This window comes from Cyprinodon tularosa, unplaced genomic scaffold (assembly GCF_016077235.1).
Source record: "Cyprinodon tularosa strain WSP-4 unplaced genomic scaffold, ASM1607723v1 ctg55, whole genome shotgun sequence".
Lineage (NCBI taxonomy): Eukaryota > Metazoa > Chordata > Actinopteri > Cyprinodontiformes > Cyprinodontidae > Cyprinodon > Cyprinodon tularosa.
In genome coordinates, this window is record NW_024039285.1 from 1,256,493 (window position 1) to 1,280,871 (window position 24,379).

The following is a 24,379-nucleotide window of genomic DNA, read 5'->3' on the forward strand; positions in this document are numbered from 1 at the left end:
GAGACATCCGATGCCCTCACAGGACACTTGAATCGTTTACAGAGATTGAATCACACCAAGGTGTGCTCTGTTTACTAGTTGTCTAAAAGCCATTTTGTTGCAGTGAGTGGTATCAATCTAAAGGAGATCAATGGAAGTCCATTTAGCAATTATCAGTTTTATGTGTTAAAAGAAAATATCACATATTACTTTGTTTATAAGGTTAAAATTATTTCCTAATAATAATATTTGCTGGGTGTTGTAGGGGGTGAAAGTAATTGAATAACACTGCAAACATTGCAGAACAAAGCCATACCTTATTGCAGCTCCGATTTTGGCCTCTTGTCCGATTGGACATAATTCAATCAGTGTGTTGAGCTCATCTCACCACTGTAGGTTTAATAAACTTTCTCCACAGATGGAGCGGATGTTTTCCTCCATTTCTGCTTATACAAAGGGGCCAGCTGTCTAACTGTGTCTGTTATTAAGCCCATCTTCGCATAAACATGCGTTTGTGCTCATTGGGGCTTGTCAGAGGTGACTAAATTGAGGAATATTTTGGACATAGAGGAAGTCTTGAGTCAGAGTTTCCAGTTGCACTCAACACATTGTCTTCTGGCGCCACTTTGTCATACCTAAGAACTAATTATCCTTTCTAATCAACTTAGTCCATGAGATCCGGTTTAATCTACCAACCACACTCACACCAAAAGAAACATAGAGCTCTTAGATCTAATAAACTAATGGAGCTGGGCCTTTGATCATTTTCTTTTGTCTCTGGTCTGTGTTGTTGGGCAGATTTCCTTGACTGAGGTGAACTTTCTTAACACAACTGATATACTGGTATATCCCAGTTTGAACAAGATGATATTCGTATTATCTTCAGACGTAGTTAGTTCATAGAAAGTTCCATTTGCTAACTCACTTCTCTAACTCACTCGGTAAACTAAATATTTAGAACTCATATAGGCAGCTGGGGTTTATTTAGTTGCAAAGGGAAAATAGAAAAAAGACACATGAGATGCTATATAGTAGACAGAATGATTGAGACAAACTGTGACCGATCAATAATTCAATAGGCCAACTGAACTGTGTCGGTTATGATAGACTAAAAATTGATCCGCAGTTCTAGAAACGAGACCTGCAATCTGAAATTATGTTTTATAAGCTAGAAACGTATTTTTAAGAAAAATCTCATCAATTAAATGTTTTAAAAGCTTCAACACTTTTGCACCCTATTACCATACCAACTACACACTCCTCTAATCCATGATTAATCCTCTTCTATTGCATCGGTGTAAACAAGCACAATGCTTCAGTCCAGTCTGTGCAGCCCAGTGCTTTAATACCTCCTCCTCCCCCAAATTTCGAGTCTGGCATAATCCACGATAAAGCTGGAATAAAGTCCAAATAACAAAAGAACTGCTGTGCAAATGTGATACATTAAGTGCTTCTTTATATTTTCAATACATTAGCATTTATGTGTATGTCATTTTTTATTGACTACTTAATGCAATACAAAGTAGCATTGTGTCATGCATCAAAAAATACATTATAAAGGAACATTTTACATTTTCAGAGGTTTGTTAAATGCAGTTAAACTGTACAGGAGTATAGTTTAACCCATATCTCTGTTCATGTGATGAACGTGAATAAATACTAACCAGTGCTATAATTAGATACAGGGGGTGAGAAACACAGAGAGCAAGACACAGATATATCTGCCTAGCAACAGCTCAAAACACCACTGGGGAGTCAAAGCGTGGGGGGATGCTAGCAGAGGGAAGTAGATGGAGCGCTCTGCCCAACATGTAGTTTTTCAAACCCATGCATCATTTATTTAAGTAGGAGTTATGGATTCTTTATTTTAGAACGCCAAGGCAGAAGTGTTTATAATCCTTTATTGATTAATGTGCTGTAAAAGAGATAACGGCCAATTTTATCAGTTCTTTGCATGCTGCGGGAACAAATGTTGGAAAGAATGCCAATATGCAAAGTAATATGGAGTGTGATTTTAGGGCTTTGATTTGATGCAGTCGGTGAATTAATATAGGTGTTTTATGACACCTCTGGTAGACAAATGCATCCATTTACTGCAGCAGGAAGATCTCACACTGCAAAATGTAGAAAAAAACACTTTAATTTAGGGACATTCTTTCACTGAGAAGGTAAAATCCATAAAATCTATAGAACCATTTTTTGTAAGTTGGACTATACTTTTTCACTTCATGATCTGTTTATAATTGTATTATTAATATCTATTACAGTGTTTGCATTGGCGTTATTTTATTTTCATTATGAAGCATTCCGTTAGAATAGGTTTGAGATAGCATTGGACATTTATCTTTAAAAATTTTATGCTCGCTTGAAGATTTTTGGACTTTTTATTTCAAATGAGCTAAGAGGAAAAGCGAATCACATTTGACGAATATGTTCTTATTTAGTGAACGTTACCACAGCTTCTTTTAAAGTGTCAGTTGCTTCCCAATGTGTTACAATGTCCTTTCTTAACACCAACGCTGGGTGACATCGCAAAACCAAATAAAACTCACCCCACATGAACACATTCCAGAAAACATTTCTCCATTTTCCTCAGATGAATGCTCAGTGCTGGTTTGTAACCTCTGCTTCTTGTTTATTACAGAAATATTTCGTTTTTTAGCCTGGTTAGTTTGTTTCAAACCAGTAGATGGTTAATTTATCTTATCTCTTTGTTTTGCAATAGAAAAATGCTTTTAATTCCCTTGGCAGTTGGATGGAAACATAACATGTAATTTTAAAGTCCTAGGATATTACTTTGAAATCATGAAAAAGGATTATTTCTATTAAAAAAGACTAATCAGAATATACCTTTCAAGTAAGGAAGACATTTGATCCTCAATTAAAGGAAACAGGAACATAGATACAGCTCTAAACTTTCCCTCATTGAGAGAGGGGTTGCAATTGTTACAGTGTGTCAATGCAAGGCTTTTTTTTAGTATAAGAAAAGGAAACCTGGGGTTTGAAAAATACTTTGCAATTTTTAACTAAAATTAACGGTTATTTTGACACCTAATTGGCACACTTATTAAACAAACTTTACGTTGAGCTGCTTTTGCAGCTTTGCCACCAGCTGCAACCACTGTATCAAACGCATCTGAAGCATAAATAGTGGCTGATTAGCATGTTTCGTATCTATCTTTAAGCAAACACATTTTTTTACAGTTGTATTTACCCAAAAGGCCGTGTTGTGAAGTTGATTTAAAGTGGGCTGAGATCTAAAAAGGTAGACCTTTTTCTATGTGTGATTATGCAGCTGTAACATAGGAAACGTTTATTTTAAAAGTGCCAATGAATGTAGAACATGTTGCCTTTCTTGTGTCTGTGGCTGTCCTTGTTTTCTTTGAGAGCAGGTTATTTGGGCAGTGTAAACACACAACTGATCTCCCCATCCACCAGAGGACGTTAAACCATAGTATGCATTGCTGATAGACCAGTTGGGCGATGTTTGTGTTGTATGTCTAAATAAAAGGTTTCGTCACTTAATAAAACATAGCCTAGAGTTCGACATGTTGTGGAGGTTTGAAAAGGACAATGAGAGACGTCACTGTGATGACAGCAGAATTCACGCAGCTTTAATTCATCACAGACGGCACAATAGCATATTTATTTGGTCTGTTCACAAGCTGCTTTACTCTGCATTTCATTTTGTTTATATTCCTCGCTCCAATGTTATTCTACAGATGTACAGCGGTTTGAGAGAAAGTTTTCTGGGATCATGCTCTGCGTTCACCCTTCTGTTGGCATGGATTTATGACACCAAGGGATAAAAACAAATATGAATGAAGTGGAGTAGTAGCAAATGCTCTGCAGGATGGGTCTATATGGGCGGGGTCAGAGAATGTTGGTGGGAACGGTGTCTGCAGACTGTGCTATTTGTAAAGACATGGTGAGAAACATCTAACAAGGCTGAACTTTTTGTCGTCACAGGAATCTTTCAAAGAAATATCAACCCAAGAAGAATTCACGAGAAGAAGAAGAGAGCAAGTAAGTTAAAGCATCGTGTGACAGAAAGTATTAAAACCCTTTGAATTATTTTCAGGCAGCTAAGCTAGAGTTTGACCTTTACAGGTTTTCTAAAGGCCAATGATGACCCTCAGTTTAACTGATCCTCATAAAATGGTTTAGTGGTAACAAATGTTACTCGAGTTTAAGTTTAAACAAAAAAGAAAAATTTACTGATAAATCAAACAACATATTAGCAATAGATATCAGATGAAAGGGAGAAGCAATACGTGCACTTCAAGTGATCGTAAGGGATGGCTCCTGAATGGACTAATGAACTGGCCAAAACATGCACGTATCAGCCGATCGAAGGAAAACCATGCATTACTTTATATTTTTAGCAAACAGAAATCTGAAAATTGTAGCCTGCACTAAATATTCAGCGCCTTTTAGTCTGATACCAGGTCTATCATGAGTCAAGAGACCCATGGTGACTTTGGAGGAGCTACTAAGATACAAAGCACAGGGAGAAATGTGTGTCAAAAAGTCATCCATATTGAAGATATCCACTGAAAAACATGCTAAGTGTAGGTGGCTAAATATAAATGTGTGCCACACTTTTCAGCTTTTTTTTCTTTCAAGCATCTTGAAAATCATATTTGTTTTTATATTTAAAAAAGAAACAGAATGTGGATGTGGGCCCTAACCCCTATATAGAGCACTCTGTAGGGGTTACGCCATTTTTTTTAGGGATGTCCGAATGTCCAGTGCTTATATATATCCCAGAATGCTTTGCAAGAGCCCCCTTGCCAAGCCTGATGTGGTTTTATTGGGTGGGAACAAAAATGTTGCAGGAGCCAGAGTAGTGTGACCACAGAGGAGTGTAAAGTAGTGGTCATCTGTCTAAACGGTCAGTTAACTGAGAGCACTATAAAGTCCACTATATAGTCCCTGCAATATATAGTGATTGAGGGGTCGCACATTTGCAGACAGCCTGTCCTACTTTGCCTCGGTCTCTTAATTTTGAGATCAAATACATTGGTTTTAGTTATTTCTTCCACTAAAGAGGAAAAAAGTAAGCTACTTTTGCATGGAATTGTAAAGTTCCATATTAGGTCAAAAGTTTGGAATGAATAAAAACACTCAGCTGGTCAACATGTTTCATCCAAATAAGAGAAAAGATAAGAATCATTTTGAACCTGTTTCCTTAATTCTGCAGACGACACTCCGTGTCTATATGAAATGGAAACTTTGCTGTAGTATAAGATGTAATTTAGAAAGTTTCAAACCATTTCCTCTAATATCAAACTGTTCCTTTTAGATGTTCCCTTTTTCAGAACACAAATGTCTTTCTGATGAAATCCAAACTCCTACTCCAGTTTCCTGAGTTTCTTTCCCTTTTCTCCCCCCAGGTACACCTTCTGTCGAGCCTTCTTCACGACCCTTAATGAGCTGAACGACTACGCGGGTCAGCACGAAGTCATAGCGGAGAACCTGACCTCCCAAATCATCTCCGAGCTAACGCGCTATCTGCAGGAGCTGAAGGCTGAGAGAAAATCGGTGAGGAGGTTTTATGTTGTGGTTTCTCTTAATGTTAAGATCGACATGGGAGTTATTTAAATCACACGTGGCTTAAAAATAAAGAAACTCCCTCCCCCCCTCCATGTTTAGGTCACTGTGAATAAAGATCGTGTAGATAGACAATCATTTAGCAGAAGTGTGGAAGCTGACTCATAGGGTCCTGCTTTTAAAACAGAATTGTTGTCTAATAATATATATACTCAACCTCTTTTAGACCATCCATTTATCAAAATCAGCCGACTTGAATAATCTATCAAGTGCTCTGACCCAGCATAAGGAGTAGATTACACTATGGCGGACATTAAAAACCGCAGAATTAATAGAGGAACACTAAGAAAGAGAAGCACCAGTTTGGAAAAAGCCTTCTCTCAAAACAAATTTTTATCTTTGAAGACCAATTCAGGGAACTAGACTGAAAAACCTTTGTTGCTCAAAGGCACATTGATGTGGCTGTATTCTTAGTATTACCTCATTTGAATTTGCATCAAGGAAGATGCAGTTGCTCTGTCTTGATATGGGGAGCTATGATAATCCCCACCCTTTCTCTCTCTCTCTTTTTTTATTTATTTTGAGTTGCATCTCGTGTGAAGGCAAAAGGGGATTTCCAGCCCATCTTTGGGGGAATCCTCCAGGCTCAGATTAGCCTGGCATAGCTATGATCTGATACTGTATTAACAGTTGTATTTTGTCACAGAGAATCCTTTGATAGAGCTTGCATGCTGCAGGAAATCACTTTCTAAATAACTTTCCTGCTAATATCTGTTGACATCTCTCCTGTTTCCTTTTTTAAATACTTTTAAATCCAAATCCATCTTTTCAGTGCCTTCTCCTCTTATTATTGCAACAACAAGACATAGAAATAGTCTATTTATCTGCATAGAAAGATTAGCAATTGTCCCTATAGCAGTCTGACACATCAAATCTTATAACAACATCCATAATATATGATGTGTTAACCTGATAATGAAGACTACACACCAGATATATTGGCTATTTTTGGATTTCCTCTGCATAGAGACAGAAAACAAACAAACACAAATCTCACTGAGAGGAGTTTAAATAATTCAAATGGTAGAATGGAAGATTCTCACAGCTTTGAAAATTCTAACTAAAACCTGAACACTGCATGTTTCTTGCAGCTGATGCTGTTTTTAGAGCGTCATGTGTTTTGTTTCAGCTGTATTGATTCGGTCGGCCGAGGTTTAACGCAGACATTAAGCCTATAATTTCTCTGTCACACTCAGAATATTGTCCTTTCAGAGCAAACATTTGTCCCGGCATTTCAAAGACATGTTGACCACCAATGAATGGTATCATGTTGAAAAGGCTATTGAGAACAGGAAGTCCCTGTAATTCGTAAAAGGCTTTGCCTGATTATAGATCATAAAGAAAACAGTAGATTTTACAGTCAGTGCATTCATGTTAAAGTAGAGAAAGTGGTAATGTGACCCTGAATGGTGGTTTTAAAACAGTCACGCTTTGTGTTCTCAGCTTCCTTCATTTCACTGGTTTCCTTTTTTACCCCACCCCCTTCCACTGATATTCAAGTATGATGAAGCCCTACTGGTGTTTTCCTGGGTGTACATGTCAGGCACAGCTGTATAGGCCGACTCAGACAGCTGGATTAGCGCTCCAAAGACCCCTCTGTTGGCTCTACAGGCTGCTTGTTGGCCAGGTTTAATCTACATCACAAGAATCTAAGGAGCAAGGTTATTTTGTAACTATCCCTACTCCTTTGTATTGTTTCACAAAGTTGACCTCCTGCTAAGCTTGCTAGGTTTGAGCTAAGATGGAGAAATATTTTATGAAAGAGAACTTTATAGCTCAGTCTGTTGTAGATTTACAGCTTAAATCGATAATGGTTTTTCTTTGTAATGCAATGGTTACTGGTCTCATGCATCCCATTGCAGAAGTGGTGAGGTTAGTATGGGATGAAGAGCATATAAGTCCTATTGGACTGTTGTGCTGAGGAATCATATTAAGGTGTTCAGTCAGCATCCTGCTGACCTTCCTGTGGCTTAGTTGTCTTCTCTAATAAGGACAGATAAAGACCCTTGAACAGTTTGGACGACCTCCCCGTCCGACACATCTTGCTGGTTCTAATAATGTGATTTCAAAATTTAGACTTTTACCTGTCCAATACCAACCTGACTCAATTTATCTAATGTCACAGAGTCCAACTCAAAAAATAATGTCTCTCTTAGGCTGGGCATACACTGTACGATATTTTCATGTGTTTTATTCATCTACAGAGCGACAGTGGCGTTGGATGTTGGAGTTTGCCCTGAAATCGAAGGGTTGACGGTTCAAGCCCCGACTCCGACTTTCAGTGTCGTTGTGTCCTTGGGCAAGACACTTCACCTGCAAGACACTTCACCTGCATTGTCTACTGATGGTGGTCAGAGGGCCCGGTGGCGCCAGTGTATGGCAGCCCCGCTTCTGTCAGTGAGCCCCAGGGCAGCTGTGGCTACAATGTAGCTTGCCACTATCAGTGCGTGAGTGTGTGTGTGAATGGGTGAATGAATGTAGTGTAAAGCGCCTTGGTCAAGTCTCCTAACTTGAATAAAGGCGCTATATAAGTACAGGCCATTTACCATTTACCATTTACAGTGCAGAGTGTAGGATGAAGCCGCATCGTTTAAAAGTCTTATAATCTAAGATCCGACACTCTGATGCGATCTAACTGCTCACAGTGCATGTCCAAAAAAACCACACGTCACTGCTGACAGATGGCGCTGGTCAGACTCATCAATCTGGAAGAGGCAGCTAATATCTCCCTCTGGAAGAGGGAGAAGAAGTAGAAAAGAAGGAGAAGTCCCTTGTTTGCATATGCGCAGTGCATGAGATTCTGGTAAATCGGCTCAAAGACGCTCGTTGCTCTGCTTCAACAGGGCTGATTGAAATTCAAACATGTTTGATTTACTCCCAACCCTACGATTCCTGATCGGGAGTTGGTTGTGAGAGGCCAATCGCCCCTCCTTACCCCGGTATACTACACAACGCATGATGAGGCAGAAAGACTCTCCCACGACTTGTCACGTATCCTCACTAATCGGCCCAAAAAGGGCAAAAAGTCGTACAGTGTATGCCCAGCCTTGTACATATTCTATCAGTAACATTTATACATTGTCCAAACTGACCTTAAACATATGCTATATCTTCTTCAGCTAATATTTCTCATCTTTAAAACAAACTTTTCTAGCATTGATAATGATAATTTCATGTAAAGTAATTGAATTTTGTGCCAGGCTATTAGCTAGGTTATTATCATGTTATTATTATTATCATTTTTAACTTTTTAAACTATTTTCAGCTTAACTATGGTTCCAGTTAATTATCTGTGGAACTTGGCTGTCATAAAATTCTTGTTTAACATTGAACATTATAAAATAAAAGGCTTTTGCTTCAGTTGATTTCTGTAAATAAATTCTCAAGTACCAAACATAGGTGGGCTTCCTTACATAGGCATGATGGTGAAGCAGCCAGCGCAGTCTCTTTTCCCCTTTAGATTTCAACATGAAGAGCTGACAGATTTTTAAACTGCCAGAGTGGATATGCCACAAAGAGGTCTATTTAACTTTGCACATTTTCTAAAAGTAGGGCAATCAAGATGTGTTGGTTTAGTGGGGTAAAACTATAAGTGCTGCTGATTTAGCACATAGAAACCACAGCAGCATCAGGAATCATCAGGAAGTTTTCTTAAGCAAACGATTCCAGTACTGATTATTCAAAGACAAGCTTTTGGTTGAGACGCACCTAATATGGAAAAATGATACGAAAGAAGTTGAATTCTTACAGTTTCAATTAGTAGAGAAAAATACAACTTTCCCATAAGCTACTATTACTCCACTTTCTGTGGCCTAGATACAGATGTATAGTACATGCAGGCTAAGAGGAAACTAAGGCTAAAATAAGCTCTTTCTACATCCTAACATAGAGACTACTTTCACATTTTAATTTAAGCTGAGTTTGGTACATTGTTCAGATTTAATAGCCACATAATTGGACGCAGGTCCATGTTTCTGAATGGAGGTGGAAATTCTTATAAAGCAAGTCCAGTTAATGATTGACTAACTTGTTCACTGAACCCAAAACAGCAAGTGTGCTACATAGAAAAAACACTTTCCTTTCTCTCAGATGTGTCAGATGGCAAAAAATATGTTGCTACATTCAGTTTTGTTTTGAATAAAGCCTGCTGCAAAGTTTATAGATCCCTGTAGAACAGGAAAGGAATGAAGAACTAGAAATGGGTTAGCATCTTCTTCTCTTTAACTTCTTAATAGGAGCAAAAATAGCAGCAACAACAAAAAACATAACAAAAAGAAATTATGTGGAATCAAGCAGTAAGTGTTTGGTTAGTATTGGTACCAGATATCATGATTTTAAAACTCTCCAGATCTAAGGCTGTCTTAATAACACTAACAGATTTTTTTTTTTTTTTTTAAAGTTGCCATTTTTTTTGTTTCATGTATAAAAAAGGAAATGTTTACTTTAGACCTGACATTCTGAGCATTTGAGATTTGAAACCTTGGACTATTGTTGAAACAGTTAATCGGATTAATCAATTATTGAAATAATCATCAACTAATTTAGTAATCGATTAATCACTAACTGGAATACAGAGACTGTAAAGCCAAATGCCTTTACCTGAGAGAGCAACCAACTTAGAGCAGTACTTACTATATCAAAATTGTAAAAAAAAAACTATATATATATTTTGCATTTAAGATAAAAAAAATGTCATTCATTATGCTCTATAGAGAAATCCTCAGGTGTAAAAGTTTTAGTTTCACGTGGTTTAATTTTTTTTTAATTATTCTCCAAGCAACGTTTGGCTATCTGATTATTAATTGATTAATTGAAAAAAAATAATTGACACATTATTCGATTTGCAAAATCTTTAGTTGCAGCCCTACAATGGATGATGAAATTCAGTCCCGATTTGTTTAAAAACACACTTAAATGCTCCTTTATTGTAGCTGTGAGTAAAATCCATTAATAAGAAACAAAGTTCAGCACCATAGACAACAGAAATCTACCTACTGTTCATGTATTATTTCAGGCAGCTTTTTTAATTTGTTGGTTATTTCATAAGACTCTTAAATGGCTTTATTGAAGTTGGGGGCAACATTTAGATCAGTTAAAATAGCATTTTTTTGAAAGCGTGTTCAGTCATTTTAAAAATGTTTGTCTCTTATGTAATGCTTTTCAACTTCTCTTTTATTAACATTAATCCATCAAAACAGCAAAATGTCTGCAATGAGAAATTTGACTCTTACAGGTAACTAAGGGGAGCAGGGTCAGGTTAGTGACTGATATTCCAGCTGCCATTTGCTGTTTCAGAAGGGATGCACACGTGATGTGAACCCCACCGGACATGTTTATTTCTGGAGTCTCTGAATGTAGTGAGCCGATATCCCAGAACATCTGGATGAGTTTTGTTTACTAAGAAATGGCTGCTTCTCATATAGATGGGATGGGTTGGTCATATTTGGTTTTGTTTTGATCATGTGGTGATCACTATTAAAGTCAGGCAGCATCGTAGTTTATTTAACTTCCCACCTATAGATTTTTAGTTAAGCAGATATAATGGTGTCTTTGGTTTTTCTCTTCGTTGTTTCTGGATTTTGCACTGGATTATCAGGACTTTAATAACACCTAAAGGTTTTGTTTCTGGTAAATCTTAAATACTTCCTCTGAAACACAGGAGCACTTCCCATTTTTAATCAGCTTCCCTAAAATCTTTGGGAAATGAGAAGTATGACTGTTAGAGGTAAACCATTTCTCACAAACTTGTCTCATGTCCAGTGTTCAGCAGGTAGGATGAACCTTTTAGGCTCCTGTACCTCACTGTTACTGTCTGTCTGTCTGTGCAAAGACAGAACATGGTAATTACTTCCTGCTTAGGCTCAACCACAAGCCCCGAGTGTTTTATAATGGCCTGAGTGTCTTTTTGAATAAAAGCATCGATATTCAGCTCAGCTCCGGCCGGCAGCATGTGTAACCAAGGGACACATCCCAGAAAGTCTAGTGCCTCTGTAGGATTTTGGAATTCAACAAGAGGGAAACATTATGTTAGAAGGATTTAGAAACTGATCATAGAAAAAAAATATATAGCTTTTTTCATTTTGGTGGTCTGGATTTCTTCTTTTCTACTTTAGAGATGTGTTTTTTCCCCTTCAGGACAAGAAAGCTAAAGCAAAACAAAGGTTTTCTACAGAAACACACAGCATATGGTTATAGGGAGTGTTGCTGCCATGTGATTGGATGATTTGATTTGTGTTCTAACAGGATTGACAGCTGTACCTAATAAAGTGGCCAGTGGGTGTCTGTGGACTACACTGAATTGTTTTACAGTAATTTGATAAACCGAAACACCGAAAAACAATAGCTCAATGACACATAGACAGATGTTTTGAAGAATGGTTTAAAACAGATGTTTAATACCAATGTAAATGTTGGTTTGAAAATATACTTTTAATTTTCCAAAATAAGTTTTATTTTAGCCCATATTCTCTCTTATTAAAAATTAGCACACATTTAAAATCCTTCCAATCTTCATTAATCCTTATCTGATGAGTGCTAGTTATCATTTACCAAGAGCCGCTATTTTTTCCGATTAGTTCAAAGTTTGTTATTCAATCCTCCTTTAGAAAAGAAATTAAAAAATCTACAAAATATTATAATCTAAAAATGTTAAAGAATCAGCTCATGCTAACTTTGACTGAGGCAAAAGAGTTTTTAAGGTGAAATAGTTTTTGTTAGTTGAATTCACTCACAGTTTGATAACTCCGGTGGGGGAATCACCGGGATTATTAAAAGAAATTTAGACGGGGGGGGGGGACCTTCATTTCTGTTGCTGGTTTCTCTTCCGATGTTTGATGTTTGCGTTCTAGAAATTTCTCTCTCAACCACAAAAACTAACCACACTGTTGAATAAAACTGTAGAGATGTTTAGCCTTCTCTAAATTGCAACGGTTGAGAAATTATATCTAAAAAAAAATCCTAATTTAAGTTTATTAAACTCAAATTTTATATAATTATACTATATATATTTATCCTTAGGCATAAGCCAGTAGTGTGTTTCAATAGTGTATGATGTTGAATAGGGCAGCACCTCTGATGGCAGCAAAGCCCTGGACTCCACGTCCCTCATACCGAAACAGAATTTCTATTGGGGGATTAATAAATAATTTTTTTATTGAATTGAATATGAATAAAACTACCAAGGTTTCATGGTATAGAGATTTATGACAGAAAACAATCAGTCAATCAGAATAGTTTCATTTAAAACCAGCCAGTGTGCAGTTTGTCTGTTTCAGCCTGTAAAGCAGCATTTCTGTGGTGAAACTAACGGTTTGCTCACCTGTACTGAAATGAGATTCATGAATATGACTTGTTTGCAAGTATGAAAAAAAAAGTAGTTGCATTTCACAGCCTCCTGTAGAGTAGAGCAATGCAGATTTTTCTTTTAAATCTTAATCTGACTCTTGGACCTTGTAATGTGAATATATGTTTTAGATCATCCGAGGAAAAGGAAAAGAAAAAGAAGTTTGTTTAAGCCTTTGTTGGGTTTGTAATGATCTTTGTGAATTTAAAGCACTGATGGCTTCTCTACAGAGCAAACTGTTGTTTAACAGTAGAGTCCTTGCATCAGGCTTTGCATAAACACAATACTTTAAAGCTTCATTACCCATTTCGCTTCTCCCTCACCAAATATTATTGCTGTCTTTGACATTTCAGTTCTTAACTGTTTAACCTCCTCTTGAACTTCAATGTTTTAAGCATGTCAGTGTTTTAATTCTGCTCAAGATTCATAGCAGTTAGCCTTGTTGTTGTGAAACCCCTATCACAGTTTCCCATTAATAGATTTTAGTGTGTCAAGGTCAGACTCACCTGCCTTTAAATCCCTGGAGTGCAGGATTGGAACAATGAAATTCATCATTTCCTTGGTTTCTCCCACAGCATTTCCATGATGGACGCAAAGCACAGCAGTACATTGAAAGCTCGTGGAAACAGCTGGAATCGGTAAGTTCCAAGCTTCTATTTTTACCAGCTGACATACATTCCAGCGGTCTAAAATAAATACAGATATAACATTTTCTCTAAAATTCTAAGCTTTTTGCAATATATCCTTTTCAAACAACCCCACTTAAACTATTGGTATAGACCAACATGTTAAGCTGCACTTAAAGGCTGCAGATGATATAAAGTCCCAGACAGATCTTGAGGATTCCAAACCCAGCTCTGATGATTAAAAGAGGCTGCTACATGATACGTATCTGGGATCAAATCCGGTTTATCCCTAATAAAAAAACTACAGGCCAAAATACACATGTTGCAACATTGATGACATATGTCATCAATAAACTCTTGTTCTGATTCTGCTTTAAAAACTAAATTATGTGCTCTTTATTTCATTAAAACCAAGATTATTTATTTACAAAGCAAGGTAAATGTCCTAATTTTAAAGTAGGAATCATACACCTAAAAAAAATATCTGCACTGCAAAAAAATAGAAATCTCAATAAGTTTTTTCTTAAAACAAGTGTATTTGTTCTTGAATTGAGGAGGTAAGTGAGACACTTTGCCAATGGAACAAGACTATTTACTTTTAAAATAAGAAAAAAAATTTTATTGTCTAATTTCAAGTGCATATTATCTTACTGTCTTATTTTAAGAGTAAAAATACTCATTCCATTGGCAGATCATCTTATTTGCCTGCTCAAATTAAGAGTAAATATACTTAATAGATACTTAAGATTTTTTTCTTATTTCTAGATCATTTTTGCAGTGTGTTCATGGTAAATGCGGATTAGTTGCTAAAAGCCTCAAATAGAGAAGGACTGGGTTTTGGTATTCACTTAAATAAAAGACTTTGCAGGAGAAAAATCCCTGTAGACCACTACTTATCTCTGCCTGGCCCCTTTGACGAGGGGGAGAAAAGCATAACTGCCTTACCCTCCTCAAACTTGCTTCTGCACTCAATGATAGCATTGTGTGCAAGGCGGAGAGGCATAGTTCAGAGTGCACACTGGCCCTACAAACAGTGATTGTTTCGGTCAGAGGGTTGGATTGTGGGTTGGAAAAGGCTTGTTTTTTTCTCTCCACAAATGACCACCATGCATATTTGTTTATTCTGCAGCCTGCAGACATTAGCCTTCACAGCACACAATAAATAAAGCATCTGTGACGTACACATATAGGTTATGACGTCCATTTTTATGCTTATTTAAAGGTCATATTTTATGGTTTTAGCGGCGGTTAACAAACACTCAATCTCATTTGGTTATATTTTCAGTGTAAAAGACGATTTGAGAGGGACTGCAAAGAGGCAGACAGAGCACAGCAATACTTTGAGAAGATGGATGCTGACATTAACGTGACTAAGGCCGATGTGGAGAAGGTATGTGTCATCCCGCCGGCTCCCTCTATACCCCTTTTCCCACCTTCCACTTTTTTTTTTTTCCTTTGACCCATTTTAAGTCCATTTCTAGCTTCCGGCTCTAATTTGTCATTCGGCTGAGCCTGAAAGGAATCAAAAATAAAGATTGAGTGACTGTGTGACTGATGCCAGGGAGGCTGTGTCAAAGCTGGCATTGTCTTAGCAGCAGAGATTTGCTGCTGAACAAAGCTGGTAGCACAACTCAGTCCTCATTATCATTGCAGAGGAGCCCCCAGACACTCTGCAGGGCTGAATGAGCCTTCGCATTAATGCCATGCCTGTGTGTGGCGAGGTGAATTAGTGATTCATCACGCTTGTGTCTCTTTATTTTCATTGCAAAAAAATAAAATAAAAATCTACATGTAGCAAAAAAATTTATGAACCGCCATTCAGCATTTATCAAGTTCTCACAGACCACCATCCAACCCTCAGCCCCCATGGGCTTGTAGATGATGTCATTTCCTGTTGTCATGACCAATTAAAAGAGCCCTCAAGAATCTCTGGCCATAACCCACACATCTCCCACGCCTGCAAGGCATCATGGGTCAGCAGCACGTGCTCCGGCTGCTTCCATCAGCTGCTGAGGCACAGCTCAGGGTTGACACAGTTCAGACGTGATTATTATGCAAATATCGTTTGAAAGAAAGAAATCTTTTTACAATCTAGACATGCAGCCAAACATCTACCAACGGATTTAGAAGAACCATGAACCCCTCTGGAGAGATGCAGCACAGCAGGGATATAGGGAAAGAGCAGTTAAAGGAAACAGATTTCTACGTATTTTCATATACTTATCATTTAATTTATAATTACCATCTGAGCTGCTCATCTATTAACCACACTTGTCTTTAATTTCCACCACACTCTAAAAAAAAAATCTTAAATTAGTTTTGCATTAATGTAAAACAATGTTGCTGTCATTGCTAAGAAACACGTCTTTTTTTATGTGTTTTAGAAAGAATACAAAAGAATAGAAAATCCCTTTATTGTCCCACAATGGGGAAATTCTGGTATTTACAGCAGAAAAAAGATTATAGAAAAAATGGTCACATAAATGTGGACCTTAGAAGAGTGTATAAAAAATAAAAAATAACACAAAAATGAAAAATTACATAATTGTGAAGACTTAAAAAAATACTATATTCTTAAGTTTTTTTTACAATATAAATACATATATTGTATAAAACATCTTTACAAAGGGAAACATTATTTAGATAGACTAGTTTAGGATACAGTTTCTGTTTCAGCTCATATATGCTTGTAACTATATTGTTGTGCAGAAATGGAGAGAAAAACTAAATTATGCAAATAAAAATGAATAAATTGCATATTTTTTGCTTATTTTTGTGCTAAAATATCTGTATGTTGAACTTATTCCACATATGGTTGTTATCACTCCAACCATCAATTTATCTTATTAGTATTTTATGAATTGAACCAACAAGTGCGTTCCATTTATTTTTGCCATTAATGCAGATTTTTAAACCTAACCATTTTTTTTTTATTGAATCCTCTTCCGACTAAATAAACCAGGTGCAACCAATTGGCTTTAGGAGTCACCTAACAGGGAAACGGAATCAGAGAATGATTGAATCTAAGTAGCAAAAAGCACGAAGACCAAGGCTCAAAGGAGAGAGGATAGGGAGAAAGTTATTCTAAAGTTTAAAAAGAGGTTAGCTAGAAAAAAAATAATACAATTTTTTATGATGTAACAAAACACTTTACCTGGGTAACAAACACATGAATTAAAAACATTATGCTGTTTAGCATTAATCATGTTTGGAGGGATCAGAAATATATGAAAAGGTTGTTTGGTCAGAGTTCACCAGAACTTCATTTGCCAGCCCACAAATGGATATTTAGTTGGAAACTTAACACGCCATGATGAAACACGATGTTGGCTTATTCATGCTGTGGGTAGCGGAAGAATAAAGTTAAACCTGGGGAAGTGATGTGGAGGTGAACCTGAGGCCAGAGCTAAAGTTAATTGTTTAGATTAAAGTTTGTTCAAGTGTGACTTTAATTATGTCTAGTTAAAGTCAAGACATAATTCCAAACAACTTAAACCTGATGTTCACGGACGTTTTCTATCCAATCTGACAAAGAATCTGAGTTTCAGATAATTTGTAAACAAAACATGTGGCCAGGATTTTAAGTATTTACATGTGAAAAGCTTTTAGACAGCAATTGCAGTGAAAGGTGGTTTTGCAAAGTATTCACTTATTATAAGAACGCATATGTGTAATACACATTTTAGAGAAAAATTTGTAAACTAGTGTCGTTTTCGCTTCATCTTACTTTTATTTAATACTTTCTGGGGATCTCACAGATATTACCTGATCAAAATATATTGAGGTTTGTGTTCACAATAAAACTAATAGGAGAATCATAACCTCTACGTTCTTTACTTAATGTTTTGTTATTAGAAATAATAATGCTGTAGATGTATAGTTTGGGTTTATGGAATTTTATATTTTTTTTAGATGTGATTTGATTTAGTATTAGGTATCCGCTGTTTGTAAAGTCAAAGTTTTGTTCAGAATTGGAGAAACAAGGAAGTGTCTTATTTTGGAATTTGTTTACCCAGTCCAACAACCCAAATCTAAAACCAAAATAAACAATCCCACTAGACTCCTTATTACTTTTAAGTTTTAAGAACTGCCAGAACCCAAATTCTGTGGCTAAAAAAAGACATGTGCTGTGTCGACCATAGTGAGTAAAAGTGTTGTGGTTCAGGAAGTGCACCTATGGCAACATGTTGTTTAGCTGGAAACAGTTAACAATCCCTCTGTTTTTGTTTGTGTATTTATCTATGCCACGCCTTGAAGCGAGGCTTCAACAAGGTAGGTCAAGTGAGGAGAGAACCTTTGTTTGTGGCGGACACACTGTCTCGACTCGTGGGCTGCACAGCTTAAACCAGGTCTGTCCTGTCCTGTCTGACTGTGACCAGTGGCTTTAAACAATGTCCTCTACTCAGCATCTTTATGTGCAACATTTTTATATGTGCAAAACAAAACAAAGTCAAATGGATGGATGGATGGATGGATGGATGGATGGATGGATGGATTAATTGATTCTTCAACGCTATGTTGCACACAGAGGCAAAGTAGATCAAAGCAAGCCATTTCCGGAGAGAAAACAGGATGTGATGTGGCTGCAGCAGCCTCTTTCAGGGTTATGCTACCTGCCTTGTTACCATGACGACAACATAAACTCACGTTGTTGTTAAGCACAACCTGCAAACTTTGCATGCACCTACTAGTTCGGCACACCTGCATATATAGTGAGGAACCTTCCACTCACTTTTTTCTTCACTTGTACAATTCTCTGGATTTCACTTCACTGTGATTATAATAGCTTCGCTACATGATTCCCTCCGTTTTTTAAATATCTTATTTCCTTGAGAGGTGTACAAACACAAATTAAGCATGGACAATGACACAAAATGGAAGAAGATGTGCCTGGATATTAAATGAGGAATTCAGGCCTGTACCAACTTTAAGCCTGCCACATTTTGACCTCCTGTTGTCTTGCCAATGTACCATAATCAGCTGATTTAAGTAGTTATAAAAGAAGTCCAACATGTCAAATGTTAATATGACTTTAATTTCCTTATAGTTTCCATAATAATCTTAGATAGTTGCTAAATATCAATACAGGGGTTCAAAATAAAATAAGTCAGATTCTTTATTTGTAAAGAAACTGCTAAGTAGTTATTACAGTGTCATTCCTATGAACTTTTCTTTCATTTTTTCCCCAATAATAAAACTTTGTCAGCAGCCCTGCAGAAATCGATTATTTGCTTTCCTTCTGTCCATTCATAATGCATGTTTTCAGTAGACCAGTGGAGGTTGCAATCCCAGTTCTATAAGCTGACTCTTTGCCGTGGACTCTCTCTGACTACCAGTCACTATTAATGTGTGGATCTGCTTCAGTGCTGATGGAAAGAGGAAACAGATATGACTACTTAGGAGCGTGTACACACACATACACACCCGCACACAGTCTAGCTGAGATTATCTCATCCCCATCTGCTCACTGTTGGTCAGTAATAGCCTGCTCCTGCTGCCTTTCTGACGGTCAGCCTGCTTCCCTCACGTTTAACTAGCCTAACATAATCAGCATTACTAACCGTAGGTATAGACACATAGGGCAAGCAGTCAAATCTAAATCCTCTTTATTCTGCCCTCAGTGTCAGATATTTTTCTAATTTACGTATTTATTCTGGCCTACATCTGATCAGGGCTGTAGCTGCTTCCTGACACAGATTAGCACCTGTCTCTGGTCGTCCATGAGCTGCTTTTTTTACGTGTTTGTCAGTGCTCAGGCTCATGAATAGAGGAATAGTTTAACTTCAGTCTGTCTGTGTGTAATGCATATGTCCAAGTCTATCAGGGTATACATTGAAAAGATGCTTCTGAGATGTTCATGTCTGTGTTTCTTTTTAAATTTGTTTTCCTTCAGGCGCGACAGCAAGCTCAGATGAGGCACCAGATGGCCACTGACAGTAAGAACGAATACTCCGCCTACCTGCAAAAGTTCAACCAGGAGCAGAACGACCATTACTACACAATTATTCCCAACATATTTCAGGTAAATATGACATGATGGCTGCACAACCCTGCCCTCACATGCAAACATAAACCACCTTATACAATCAAAGCCGCTGGCACCCACTCATCTCAAGATTAGCTGCTAGGAACATGCATTGTTCTTGTGAGGTCAAGTTTATTTTTTACCTTAAAAATGAGAAATCAATGCATGATTTTTATAACCTGTTGTCTGTTGTGAACCTCAAGTAATATTTATGTGAGTTTTCATGTATGATTATGAATGCAGAAACTTCAAGACATGGAAGAGAAAAGGATTGAGAGAATAGGAGTGTGCATGAAGACGTTCGCAGAGGTGGACCGCCAAGTGCTGCCCATAGTAGGGAAGTGTTTGGACGGCATGACTACAGCGGCGGAATCCATCGAGCCCAAGACTGTGAGTATACAGCATCACCTGTATGTGCACACAATTACCACCATTATTTGAAACATCTCTCACTTAACCAAGGCTGTCAGTTTACAGTCCACTCACTGTGTGTTAAGGCATCACTAAAACAAGAACTGTGAAGGTAGAATTGGGATTTTGGGGGATGTTTTAGAATAAAATAAAAACTTCACTAGGTGCTTTTGGGATTTAAAGGGGATCTTTGTGGTTTTTCAAGCAAAAATCCATATTTAATGTTTGTGCGGGACTTCTTTTATATTAAGGGTCCAAATATTGAGTGTGTGTTCAAAACATACTCAGGGTCTGTGCCAAATGGTCACCTCGGATTATACAGAGAAAGTTATTATTAATTGATGTCTGCAGACATACCATACATGTAGGAACATCATCTATGACTTTAGGCGACGCTTTCCAAGAACTGAAAAAGAAAAGTCCCCGATGATGTCACAGGGATTCTTCTATGAACACAAACTTTTAAACAAAGCCCTTATTCTCCATTACTTGTGTAAAGAAGGAGCTGATTTTCATACTGAAGGCAATAAAGTTAAGATCAAGAATGTGTTTCTAAACTGTTGATCAGCTCTGAAAATAGTTTTACCTGTAGAATTAATTGATTGATTGATTGATTGATTGATTGATTGATTGATTGACTGACTGACTTTATTGATGTCACAGTGGAGTAATTTACTCGTTACATCGGCTCAAATATCCAAAAAGACTATTGGAGTAGCAACAGATCTACTCCAAATATCTAGAGGTGGGGATCAATGTTATAACAGAAGTATAAAGGGAAACTACAATCATGGATGTTTTCAACGAAATCTAAATGCTACTTTCAATTTTCAGAGAAAAAGTCTCCTTCTTAAAAATTGTTTTTGAAGTTGGGTTTTCTGAGCAGAATTAACCTTAGTCAGTATTTTAGATGCAGCGGATAGCGCTATGAAACAGACAGTATAGATTTGTTTGTGGTAAGACTTGGGAACTTTCTTAAAGTTTCTTTAAAGAAAAAGTTGGAAATACACAGAGGCATTGGATATGCATGTTATTTTTCTATAACAGCCATGAGGACTGGGCATTGTAATTATTCAATCAAATAAATTAACTTGATTGATACTGGTAAGTAGATATATTAATACAAATTTTAATAACTTTGCTAGCTAACTGAATTCTCATGGTATTTGTACATTCATAAACACACTACAATACATCTTGTCCTTCTTCCACTTTAACCTTTCTAGACCGACCAATCACGTTGCAGTATTGTGGTTTCAGGCGGGACATACAGCTGTGACGTTAGTAAAAGGTGCCAGATCAAAATAAACATGGCAGCAGATGAGGACCCACATGTAGCTGCTGCTTTCACATCTGTCAGAATCCAAGATTTCCTCTTTGAAAGAGGAACAACAAGAGCATAAAAGCAGAAGTTGGGGTTCCTTATGATTTCTGCTACTATTTCATGTGTCTCCATGATTGGTTAAAACCAAACTTTGGTAGGCAGGCACTATTTGTTGCTGTGCCCAATAGGCTAGAAGGGTTCTGCTGGACGTCACACCTTTAACCAAACACAATCAATCAGAGGAGTCTCTGAATAATAATATGTAGAAATAAACCTACGTATTACTAAACTCTCTTGCCAGATATTTTAGCAATATCTTAGAGAAAATATATATTTATCCTAACAAGGAATCTTTCCTAGTTTTCATGCTGATGCAGATTTTTTGAGACAAAAGGATCTGAAAGGTCTAAAAATGAACTGTTAATGTTATTTAAATGAGGCTAAATATTTCTGCTCTTCAAGAATATTTGTTCAGGTTAAAAATTGTCCTGTCGATGACTACTTATACTTATATCCTTCAGATATAAGATAAGATCAGATAAGTCTTGAAATAGAAAAAAATGTCATGTTAAATATAAAGCATTATAGCATCACATTAGAATTCATGACGATAAGACTATTTTCAACACAAATAGACAAACTATCACTGAGTCACTGTAAATGGAGACACTTTTGGCAAAATCTCATAAAAATAGTTTAAGAGTTCTGGCTCTATATCTACGTCTCTAAAGCTCACACACAGTTGTTGGCTGCAGTTCTGTTACTGTTTATGTGCCTTTATTACTTGGATGCTAAAAGGGAAGGCTGAAAAGAAAAAGAAGCCCATGATAAATTAAGATGTCGTATACTAGTTGCCTGGTGTATTATAAAAGAAATATATAAATAAAAATGGCTGTCCCCATAGATCCCGTGGTGTGTGTGTGTGTGTGTGTGTGTGTGTGTGTTGCGAGTGACATGCATGACTTAGCTGGAGGCCGACGACTCCAGCCTGGAACTGCTCTGCTAAAGTAAACAACGGCTGGGGATGACTTATCACATGCCTCTTCCTCTGTCTGTCTCTTCTCCGCTCCGCTCTTATTCTTCTGTCATACTGTATATGGAGATGGCAGATTTTCTAACCTTGATCCTGTTGAACTCAAAGCAGACTTTCTTATCAGCTCAGATTGTTGGCTGCAGCTGATGGATGAGCTTCTTCCTGCGCTCCCATTAATGGTCTTCCTTCTGTTTTTATCTGAAAAATACATTTTTTAAAAGAGATTCATTATTTCTCTTCAAATATAGAAGTTTACATTTACAGTGGATACTATGCCTTTTGAATATATGGGAAACCCTAGATGATGATGTCATGGCTTTATAAGCTTCTGATAGGTTCATTCATGTTATTTAAGTTAAATGGAAGCAATTCTCTGGATGTGCAACACTTCAAACACGTTTTTTTTATTGGTAAATGAAAATCATGAAAATTAAGGAAAACATCAGGAAGAGAAATGTGGACCTGGTTCAGGTTTGCTCTGAACTATGTTTGCCCTGAAGGTTCTACGTTGAACAGTGTCTATAAACACCGTGGGAATGTCCAGCCATCATACCATACAGGGAAACAATGGACTTTGTTTCTCAGAAATAAACATGTTTTGGTGCAGAATGAGTTTAAGATAAAAAAAAGAAGAATCCGACGCTCCAAAAAGCGAAACATAAAAAGCCAGATTTTTACCGGGGTCATTCCCTGTGGTCTGATGAAACATACACTTAAGTTTTCCAGCTGTGATAAATACCTGTAAATTTGAAGAAGGGAAAAGCTGGCATCAAGCATCAGGGGATGGCTCACTTCACAGATAGAGGACTTTATGAGGAAATACCATTAGTTATTCATGAAGCAGCATCCGAAACCACTAATTTAAAACTTTTGCAAAGCTGCACTATATAAAAAAAAAATTCACTCAAATAGTTAAAAAGCAATTATAAACTGGCTAGAAGCAACAGACTAAATGTGTTGGAGGAGCCATTGAATAAGCCTCAATCTGAACCCTATAGAGAGTTTGTTTAAAGAAATAACATTGGAAGAAGTCTGTGGAAGGATACCAGAAACATTTGACACAAGTCACATTATCCACTGCAAAAAAATGAAATCTCAATTAGTAATTTTTTCTTAAAATAAGTAAATTTTTTCTTGAATTGAGGAGAAAAGTGAGACAACAACTGCATCATCTTAGTTCAAGTGCATTTTATATAATTATCTTATTTCAAGAAGTAAAAATATAATGGCAAATAATCTTATTTACCTGCTCAAATTTAGGCTAAATGCACTGAATTTAAGATATATTTTTTTTACCTATTTCTAGATCGTTTTTGCAGTGTCTAAAATGCAATTCATTAAAAATAATGTGGATTGCTGTGGAAATATCTGAATTCTGATATTCTTTTCTAAACATCTTCTGGACATTGTTTTTAAACACGCCCCACCTTACCTCCTTGGCCAATCCAGTGGCAGGTATCAAAGCCACCTTTTGCCCCCCTAATTCTTTGTTAGACCTATTACTCTCAGTGCTCTCCACCACTAGTTAGAACTGAAGACGCCTCTTGGATGAAAGGCGATATGTCTTCTAGAAAACTTTGCATCCAGTTGCCTAGACTGAAGTGTTTCAAGCTTGACCATGACCTGGATGACTGAAAATCTTGCCACATATCTAACTTCCATTGTCTTTTCCCTCCGCTTTGTCCCACCAGGACTCCAAGCAGGTGGTAGAGGCCTATAAGTCGGGCTTCGAGCCCCCAGGCGATGTGGAGTTTGAAGACTACAGTCAGGCCATGAAGAGGACGGTATCTGAAAACAGTCTGTCTAACTCCAAAGAGGGCAAAGAGAAGTCTTCAAGCAAGAGCAAGCCCAAACTGTGGCCTTTCATTAAGAAGAACAAGGTAATGCACAGATAAACACCTGATGTGAGCTACGGTCACAATCAGAGCCTCATCCGTTTTAATTAGCATCTGATGCAGGTCACCCTGCTCTTTTAGAGGCATTTTGTAAGATAGATCACTAGAGGAATCTCATAGTTGTTAAATTA

The 24,379-nt window shown here is 37.2% G+C and overlaps 1 protein-coding gene across 25 annotated transcripts in view; it reads left to right on the forward strand.

Moving 5' to 3' along the window:
• LOC119796432 (formin-binding protein 1) overlaps positions 1–24,379 on the forward strand; it is a 71,311-nt gene that overhangs the window by 25,111 nt on the left and 21,821 nt on the right. For all 25 annotated transcript variants that reach the window (XM_038304975.1, XM_038304974.1, XM_038304961.1 and 22 more), the window contains exons 3-9: positions 3,949–4,005; positions 5,376–5,523; positions 13,510–13,572; positions 14,846–14,950; positions 19,454–19,582; positions 19,829–19,975; positions 24,045–24,233. In XM_038304975.1, coding sequence (XP_038160903.1) covers positions 3,949–4,005; positions 5,376–5,523; positions 13,510–13,572; positions 14,846–14,950; positions 19,454–19,582; positions 19,829–19,975; positions 24,045–24,233 — 838 coding nt within the window. The remainder of the gene's footprint in view (positions 1–3,948; positions 4,006–5,375; positions 5,524–13,509; positions 13,573–14,845; positions 14,951–19,453; positions 19,583–19,828; positions 19,976–24,044; positions 24,234–24,379) is intronic.